At 42.4% G+C, this 10,164-nt stretch overlaps 1 protein-coding gene across 1 annotated transcript; it reads right to left on the bottom strand.

The window, feature by feature from the left end:
• Nucleotides 1–5,317: 5,317 nt before the first annotated feature.
• On the bottom strand, nt 5,318–9,869 carry cnot9 (CCR4-NOT transcription complex subunit 9). Its single transcript, XM_079231017.1, has 8 exons — nt 9,791–9,869; nt 9,033–9,218; nt 8,780–8,895; nt 8,156–8,265; nt 7,938–8,047; nt 7,491–7,589; nt 7,290–7,381; nt 5,318–6,186 (listed from the first exon to the last, which is right to left on the bottom strand). The coding sequence occupies exons 1-8, from the start codon at nt 9,806–9,808 to the stop codon at nt 6,018–6,020; spliced, it is 900 nt and encodes a 299-aa protein (XP_079087143.1). The 5' UTR covers nt 9,809–9,869; the 3' UTR covers nt 5,318–6,017.
• Nucleotides 9,870–10,164: the final 295 nt, after the last annotated feature.

Here is a 10,164-nt window from a genome sequence, read left to right as displayed (position 1 = left end):
GTTCATGGTTTCCTGAGGATGTATCCTGTGACTTTTAATCCAGCACCACAATGAGGTTAATGCATTTGGTTTGGACTGAAATGTCTCCAGCTTTAACTAGCTAATGGTGAACTATGGTGAACATGGTGAATATAACCCTTGCTTAACATCAGCATTGCCATTGTGACCATGTTGTTACCATGTTATGATGTGACCATCAGAGCGCCTGGTAGTAGGCTTTCGGTGACACGTTTTACGACGGCCATGACTGTAATGTATTATTAACAAATAGCGCTATAATCTGCTCAGAATGCTTTATAACAATAATAACACCGTTTTTGATACCATTAGGTAACACAATACTTCATAAGGAATCTCTTTTTTGCAAGAATCATTATAATTACCATAGTTGTAAAACATTATCGATGTTTGATCAACAAAAGTGACTACTTAAAAAAAGATAGAAAAGAGTTGAAAACACTATGATCCTTGCAAAAACTAATTGTCTGAGTGACCAACCATTTTAAAGTAGTATGACCCTTGACCTTATAAGTCAATATAAAATGCTTTGTAATGTTTATTTGTTGCTTTAGCCCAAAATCATAATATTGAGTGTTTTGCAATCTGAGGGTCATACAGACCCGTATAGACTTACATGCTCAGAATGTGTTGCATTAGAAAGCGAAGGGAGGCCCAAACCGAATGAGACAACTGTGCAGCAGACTTGCCGCTTATCGTGAAAAACTGATAAACTCTCGCTATCTCTGTTGCTCACTGATTAATGTGAACGAAACACTTCCGGAGAGGAAAGGTTTTCTAAAGTCTGTATATCTGTATTCCCGTCTGACAGCTATCCTTTCCTTTCATTGTCTCCTGAAACAACAAGATCTAGTCTTGGTTTGTGTGTTTTTCACAACCCCAGTGCCAGCCCCTCCTGGCAAGTTGAAGAGAAAAGTAGCCAGAGCTCTCACCACAGTATGACTGACAAGATGTTAGGAATGCTTTTTGCAGATACACACAATTTAATATCTCACTCCTCCTGAAAAAAAAGGGAAAAAAGCAACAGCCTGACCATGAAAGCCATGAGGCTTATTTTCCACAGCTATTTGCTCCATAAACTTGTTGTGCTTTCGCTGCAGGGCCATGTCAAATACCTTTTTATTTCCCATCCAAGTTTTTCCAGATTCTGTTTCACTGCTGAAGGTTCAGCACCCCCTCCTTCATACGTGCAGACTTTTAAAGCTGCAATTAGGTCACGCTATGTTGTTTTATTTTTGGGGCCATGCGTTCTGGATGTGTGCTCTCCTCAGGCGAGATGACTCACACAAGGCCACTTTTCAGGGAATTCACTGACCACACACACACACACACACGCACACACACACACACACACACACACACGCGTACATGTACATGACTAACAGCCGCATTGGGAATAAACAAGTCAGTCATGAAGTCCAACAGCTTCATGCTCTCATCTTGTGTACTTCTAGTTTGTAGTCTGGCTTTAAATCTGTTTCATCCAACATTGTAACACCCCCCTTCCCCTGCACAGTAGGATTTGTGTCCTGAACTCATGACTGCTTTTTCTTTCTTTCTTTTTTCCCAGCACACAATTATGTGAAGTGTTCTACACACAAGTGAACAGGCAGTGTCCGTCCAATAAAAATCCATATATAACTCTGGCTAGGAGGTAGGACTGTGCACAGTAAATTAGAACCAGAGGCAGAAATATGAGACAGGAAAGCATCACTTAAGCAAAGCCCAGATGCAACTGCGGCTGAAGAGAGAAAGACTGAGTCAGCCAAACTACAAATTGTATATTTTCCTTGAAAAAAAAGTTAGACTTACCAAAAGTGAAGATCTCACTGGGGGTATTGTGAGCTAGACCTCCAGAGGTGGGTACTCGTCAGGAGACGGGCCTCCCAGAGAGGGCCTCAGATATCGAGGGTGGGACTCTGGATGGCCGGCCCGAGAGAAGGCTCAGGGTATGTCACTCTGGCCCTGTACGCTGAGATCCAGACTCGAGCAGAGTCCAGAGACCGTGAGCTGAGCTCCGGGCCTTTAAAGACTGGGAGTGCCTTCAGGGAAATCTGGCTCAGCCTCCTCCCCTCTCACTGCTGGGTCTGGGAAACCTGATTCCCTAGTCACTGCTGCCGCATGCTGGTATGCTCTGCTCCCGCCCCTCCTCATCCTCCTCTACACTCCCTTCCTCCTCCTCCTCCTCCTCCCACAGCCTTCCTTCCTTTCCTGCCACTCCCTCACTCAGCCCATCCGCAGACCCCCTCACTGCATCGGGGGCGGGGGGCACTCACCACAGTCCGCTTTGCCTCGTCCTTTCTGTCTTTCTCCCTCATCCTTTGGGTAATAGTCCATGCTCTGTAGAGTAACTTGTGGCTCTGTATCAGCATCGATAAGGGTAATACAATTCAGGGGAAAGGCTTGCTGTGCCGGGGAAAGAAGCCAAATCATAAAACAATGAGAAATACCTATAGTGCATGAAAAAAGAAAATCCTAAAATCTGATCTCAGAAGTTTGCAATAGTCTGAGTCAAGGATGATAAAGGGCTGTACTGTAAATCCTGGCAGTATGCCACATGCTGCAGAGCAGAGCCTTGATTGGTAGACAGCCTTTTGGATACAGCTTTGATTTAATATTTCTTTACTGTCTAACATGCACGTGAAACTGCATTGATAATCACGGGTGTATATCAGTATCCGACAATGTGGATGCCCGAATCACAAATAGCAACACAGACATCACTTTCCCCTACTCTCAAACCAGTCACACTAATGCACTCGTCCATTTGAAAGAAAAGGCTTCAGACACGGCAGCTCTTTCCTCATAAAGGGTAAACGGACAAAAACACCCAACGCATACTTAGAAGCTTCTCCTCATCGGATTTGCTCACAAATGGAGGGCTTGGGATTCCGTGATGGATGGATGATGGATGGTTGTGAGGATAATGGAACCTATGGGGGCCACAATCGGTTAATGTCCCAGTGAAAGGAAAATTAAGGCTCATCAGTGCTCTGAGTGAGCACTCAGTGAGCGCAGGTGAGCCGCTTTCTCTTCTGACTGACAAAGAACGAACCCAATCGGAAATAATAACTTCAGAACTTTGGCTGCAATATCCCTCAACGTAAAAAAAAGCTTTTGACAGTAGTTACAATGCTGCTGAAGCCAAGACTCATAGTTAAAGGAGAGAGGAGCTCAGTGTATCCTAAGATGTCCCCCAGCAGTCAAGGCCTATAGCAGCATATCTAGGGCTGGACCAGGGAAAAACCTGAGCCAGGCCTAACTATAAGCACTATCAAAGAGAAAAGTCTACTCTTAAATGAGGTGACTGTGTCTGCTCCCTGGACTGAAAGTGGAAGCTGGTTCCACAGAAGAGGAGCTTGATAACTGAAGGCTCTGGTTCCCATAACACTTTTTAAGACTCTAGGAATCACAAGTAGCCCGGCATTCAGTGAGCGCAGCTCTCTAGTGGAGTAATATGGTACTATACGCTCCGCTTAGGATGATCAAGGAGAAAATCCCTCCTCTTTTGTGTGGAACCCCTGCTGTCATTGAGCCTGTCTCCAGCTTGTGGTCCTCATTTAAGTCTGTGACTCTTGTTGATATCTCGGCACTGGTGTCCAAGATGAAACCCTCCTCTTGCTCATCCGACGTCCTTCCTTGTAGGCTCTTTGTGAAAGTGTTTGATGTAATTGGCCCCTGGGTTACCAAAATGGTTAACCTCTCTCTTTCTACAGGTGTGTTTCCCAATACATTTAAGCATGCCATAGTGGAGCCGATACTTAAAAAGATAGGATTAGACCCGACTGACCTCAGTAATTTCAGGCCTATTTCAAAGCTTCCACTCTTATCCAAGATCCTAGAGAAGGTGGTCGCTGAACAGCTGTCATTATTCCTGGATCAAAGTAACATCCATGAGACGTTTCAGTCTGGTTTCCGCAAACATCACTCTACAGAGACAGCCTTACTGAAAGTGTCCAGTGACATTATGATGTCTGCTGATTCGGGAAAGTGCACTGTTGTAGTTCTCTTAGATCTGTCCTCAGCTTTTGACACCATCGACCACCAGATCCTGCTGAGTAGACTGAGGGATGAAGTAGGGCTGTCAGGGTCAGTTTTACATTGGTTCTCGTCATACCTATCTGGGCGCAGCTTTAGTGTCACAGCTAACCAAATAAGGTCTGAGTCAGCAGATCTGTTGTGTGGAGTCCCTCAAGGTTCTGTTTTGGGGCCTGTATTATTCTTGTTATATTTGATCCCCTTGGGAAAAATCATCCAGAGATTTTCTGATGTTTCGTACCACATGTTTGCTGATGATATCCAGCTTTACTGCTCTTTCAAGCCGACTGAGCTCCAGAGGCTAAATTCCTTAGTTCATTGCTTGATGGAGATAAAACAATGGCTAAGTGTTAACACCTTGCAGCTAAATGTGGACAAAACAGAAACACTGGTTATTGCCCCTGATGACTTAATTCCAGGGATTAACCACTTCATTGGCTGCCAGTTTCCTTTAGGATCAATTTTAAAATTCTGGTTTTAACTTTTAGAGCTTTACATGGTCAGGCTCCACCGTATATCAATGATCTGATCCAGCCTTACACTCCAGCTCGGGCTCTGAGGTCTGTGGGTCAGAATGTTCTGATGGCTCCGCGCACCCGTTTCCGGACCAGAGGAGACCGACCTTTCCAGGCTGTTGCTCCCAGGCTTTGGAACGATCTTCCGCTCTCTCTGCGTTCGATGGAGTCTGTTGACTCCTTCAAAAGGAAACTTAAGACCCATTTATTTGTCCAGGCTTTTGTTTAATTGCCTTGGGGCTGTTATGATCGTCATTGAGTTGTCTTGGCCTTTTTTTTAAGTTAAATGCGTATGTACTTCTTAATCTGTGTATTGTTTTGTTGTAATTATGAAGCGCCTTGTGACCCTGGTCTGCGAAAGGCGCTGTACAAATACATTTTACTTACATATGATGGTGCATCACCAGTTAAGGCTTTGTAGGTGAGAAGGATTTTAAATATGATTTTTGATTTTACAGGGAGCCAGTGCAGAGCAGCTTATACAGGAGTAATGTGAACTATTTTCTTAGTTTTTGTTAGTACACAAGCTGCAGCATTCTGGATCAAGTGGAGAGATTTAAGAGACTTATTAGAGCAACCTGATAAGGAGTTACAGTGATCCAGTCTAGATGTTGAAACAATTTAAAGCAAATTGTAAGTATTGCTGGACCGCCAGTAAACTAATCAGGAATACATTAACAGTTTTGCTAAACTGCTGCACATAAATCAGTCCACAGAAGCTTAAAACAAAAAAAAGACACAACCAGTCAGAAGATTAAAAAGTCTTATTGGAAATGCAAGAAGCAAAAAATAACAGTTCCTACTGTGAAGTGGAATGTTACAGAAAGTTACAGTGATAAACGGGAAAAGGCGAGAGCTGACCGAAACATTGGTAAAGCTGTTGTTAACAACCGATACGAGCATGTCATTGATATATCAGTAGTGATATGCTGACAGACATCCAGATAAAAATTGCAGTGCGGTGAAATGCAGCAATTTATGTTGTAGCGGTTGTATTCTAATGTACATTTGGCATTTTTTTCTCCCCCCTATTTCAAGTTAAACATATGTATCTCCTGTAACTCAGTTATTACTTTATTGTTTCGATGGTGAAGTCTTTTGTTAAACGGTAAGATATCATACGTTGACATTTCTTTCATGTTGCAGCATCAATGTCATAAACAAATACCAGCCAATACATCACTATTGGTTTTTAATTTTTCCCAAATATCAGTTATCTATGGTGAGTCTGGCTCTTAAAAAACTGATTTCCAGCTGTGAAGAAGTAACCTTGTGTGGAAGTGACATACTGGCAGAAAAAAAACAACAACAACAGGTGTAATCCAAAAGCAAATCGGTCTCCATTGTGTCCTTCCCTTTGTCTTACTGCCACATTGGGCAAAATACAAAATCTAGACGGTGTTGAGAGTCCTTCTGTGTCAGCTGTAAACACACACTCCCTCCTCATCACTGCGGCGCCAGTGGGATGCCTCTAGCGTCGGTGACTTGGCCCTCCTGGAGGTTCTTCACCAGCTGTGCCAGCCAGCGCTTGGTGGTGGTGTCGTCCTTCAGCACCTGAGCAAAGGTGCTGTCTTTCAGCTGGTCTGGCAGACACTGACGCAGGGCTTCTCTGGCCCTGAGGGAAGAAGACCACATGTCACAAACCACTTCCCAGTCAACAGCTTGCTCTAAAAAGAGACAGTGTCTCAAGGCAGCTATTTATGGAGGTTCTCCTGCTTATTATCACAGACCAATCTACATCTCAAGTATACCCTCGCTTCTGCAATATGATATCCTTAAATGCATTATTAATATTACTTAAAGGGATACTAGCTATATCTTACTTATTAGGTTGAAATACTACTAAATATTGTTAGACCAGTGTGTAGCATTTATGGGGATAATTAACAGAAATTAAATACAAGTGTAATATCTATATTTTCAATAGTGTATGATCACCTGAAACTAAGAAGCGTTGTGTTTTTGGCCACTTTAAATAAACCTACCGCTAGCTCTAACTGGGCCATTCACGCATATTCCATTTGATTCTGCATATTACAGTGTTTCCTGTGAAAGCACTCAGCTAGGGAGGGACTTGTGGCAGAAATTGATTAGCGCATACAGGAGCCAATGACGCAGAACACGTGTCAGCTGCTGATCTGAATCAGACAGCTGCTGACCCACTTCATCTGATGATACAATAGGTGACTGTCAAAACAATCCTCAAGCTCTTTTTTTTTAATTATTTCGGATCATTATCTAATACATTATGACCCCAGGCTGAGATGCCATTACACACTAGATTTGTGTGATGGCTCCTCCTAGTGGCAAGTACTGAAAATTAAATTCTTCAGTCATATTCTCAGTCAGCGGTTTCCAGTCATGAGGGACTAGGGGCATTGTAATATACTGGTATTGATAACAGTGATATCTAATAAATAAAATATTGAAAACATGTTAATAATAAACATTTGATGATATTGTGGGAATAGTCCAATAGTACATTATATATTTACAGTTACAGACCATCTCTTGTATTTGAAGTGTAATTAACTTGCCAAAAACACAAAAAAGACACGACACACACACACGTGTCGTGAAATTATAGTGAAAATCTGATATTGTGACATCCCTATGAGGGCCCGGGGCCTATCGTACACAAATTAGCAGTAAAACAAGAGCCAAAGTTAAAACAGGTGACCACATACAGTATATTGCATCGTTTCGACTCTGCTCTACCTGAGATTGTCTGACAGGCGAAGGTAGCAGCGGACAACATGCTTCAACAGGCGAGCTGATGGTTCTTTAGAGAGCTGGAGCACCATTTTGCCCTGCAAAAAAAGAATAAAAGGAACATGCAATTGTGACTGTTGGGCCCAATGTGCGAGAGCCTCGCAAGGTAAATTCAATAAAAATCCAGATGTTTTTTAAAACACTTACAAGGATCATGGCCACATGGGAGAAGCGTTCATACGTCTGACATATATAGGCCAGCCCTGTGTCATCCAACAAGATCTTCTGCAGTATGAAAGTAGCAACCTGCCAGACAAAAGGAAGTGAAGGTGGTAAACTGCGAGCGGATTTTACAACCCATTATGCCCAGGAACACAGAAATATATTATTTATTTTTCTGGAACTAGAAAGCTAAAAAAAATAAGTTGCAAAAGCTCATAATTTGGAATGAAATGCAGCAGCTTGGGAGAAATGACTGAACAGATCTGGTCTTTTTTTGTGGGAAAAATAAAAAAGGACAAGATTAAACATTGCGACTCAAGGAGAAACCTTGGTTGGACACAGGTTTTTAATCAAATACTGAATACCAACAGTCACGTTAGGGTATAGGTCAGTTAGAGGACCGTATGACAACCAGCTGGAACAGTTTATTACCGTCTTGGAGAGCTCACTCCCTGATTCCATAATGCGGAGACATAGCGGGATGATTTCAGTGGTGAGGAGGAAGTTAATCACTTCTTGTTCATCTGTTTTGACCAGGGCACCTGCCATAAACACAGAAAGATAGCTTGGTGAGAACAATGACGACACAGATTACATGGAAAGAACCATCTTTCAAGAAATCAAAACGCACAAGCAGGAGTAAAGTTTACCTATAACTCCGAGGCTGGTAAGTCGCAGGTACTCAAACGGACGTGTTTTGCTCACAGTGTGCAGGAAAGGGTAGAGGAAAAGAGGGATGTGAGCAGCAAGAAAGGCCGACCTGGTAAGGGACAAAGAAGTAAAAGTATTTTAAAATCAACGTGACCAGACTTGTATACAAAGTAAATATCAGGGGTAAACTACATTACAAGCAATTAACTGAAAAGGGATTAAAAACCCCAGTTCTTAGATGCGAGACTAATTCCTGTCAATAAAAAAAAGACGACAACATTTTTTTAAACAAAGTAAAGGCGTCAAATTTCATGTCTGATATAGCCATTAGTTCTGGGGCATTACCTTTAATTGTCACGGACAAATTATAACTGTCACATGAAACATCCAAATACTTAAAAAAAAAAAGAAAAAAGTTTACCAGTGACTATTTGACTGTGATTTCAACTAAATTCAGAGTACATTTTGTCAGATGTGGTTTGAAAAACAGCCGGTGCCATATGGATTAGGTAACATTACATGGTTGAAGCTTCTAAAGACATCCCATCATAACCAGCTTTAAAAGAAACAAAAATCAGCGACAAAACACTGCGATTTTTTTCATTTGAAGAACTCCCCATTACCGTGTCTCTGGGTGTGAGGCCACGCACTGCAGCAGTGCCAGGGCATTGCACACTCTGTTAGACTGGTGAGCTGTAAGCGTAGGTGGGTTTATAGATGGATAGATGTTCACGATTTCCTAATAAAGAGAAAGACACAAGATGAGAGAAATCAGTTAAACACAAAGTTCATGCAAAAGCAGATATAATCAATATACATGTATAGCGAACAGAACCATACTAAGTGGTACAGCGGGGGTTGCGACATGGGTCATACCTGCAACAGGGCAGCAATGGTGCCACAGGAGTGCCAGAGCATTGGCGCCAGGTCTGGCACAGACTCGCGTTTCTTGCTCAGCTCCAGCAAGGCATTTTCTCTGGTCTCTGGACTGGACAATTCATTGATCCATTGGTAGATCTTCTCCCGGTCTACCTGGGCCAGAGCTGTGACGTTAGTTACAGCCTATAAAAGGAAGGGAACACGGTCAACAAACGCATCCATTAACTCCATGCACAAGAAACCTTCGATACACATGTCCATATGAAGGTATGAGAAAAGACTGCCATTGTACTTATTGTAACACAGCTAGACACATTCACAATATGGAATCCCATAACGGATATCAATATATTCAACTATATCATGGCCGACTTTGTGGGAGTGAGCAGCTTTATTCACCTGTACATCTGCATAAATAATTATTATGTCAGATAATATATCAAGTTCTTATTTAGTCAGACTCAACTATTGCAAGCCAAACATGAAGACCACTACAATATTTCCATTTGATGAAATGGTGTAACCCCCCCCAAAAAACATGGAGTATTGGAATTAAATACTTAATCAGTGTAAAAATTATAAAACTTAAATTAAGAGTTATAACATGATACTCCATATATGTAATACTGTCAGACAGTGTTGGACAAGGTTGTTTTACAATCAAAGGGGAAACATAACGTGAGCAAAGATGCACAAAGTTAGCGTACGTTAAGAAGGTGGGTAGCATTAACGTTGCACCGATATTAGATACTCACTGCTCCCGTCGCCAGCATCCTCTGAATCTCTTTGCGGTCCCGACCTGTTGTTTAAACCGCTGTGTGAGCTAAAGTGTGGTGGAGCAGCGAACTAATGCGGCTGCAATGAAACAAACTCGGCGGAACAAACACACAGCACGGCAGACAGCTAGCCCGAGCTAGCTGCTAACGTTAGCGTTAACGCTCAATGTCTCGTCAAATGGAATCCAGTAGTTACGCGCGAGCATGAACGTCACAAACAACATAACGCCACAGCGATACCAGAATAACACCACGTTAATATGTTCCGTATCGCTAACGGCCTCGAAAGATTGAAGGCAATCGATCAAATAACATTATCAAGCGGGCAGTTTTTGTTTGCAATGGAGGCAACC

Source organism: Taurulus bubalis, assembly GCF_910589615.1.
Source record: "Taurulus bubalis genome assembly, chromosome: 15".
Classification (NCBI taxonomy): domain Eukaryota; kingdom Metazoa; phylum Chordata; class Actinopteri; order Perciformes; family Cottidae; genus Taurulus; species Taurulus bubalis.
This window is presented reverse-complemented; position numbering and strand designations above follow the sequence as displayed.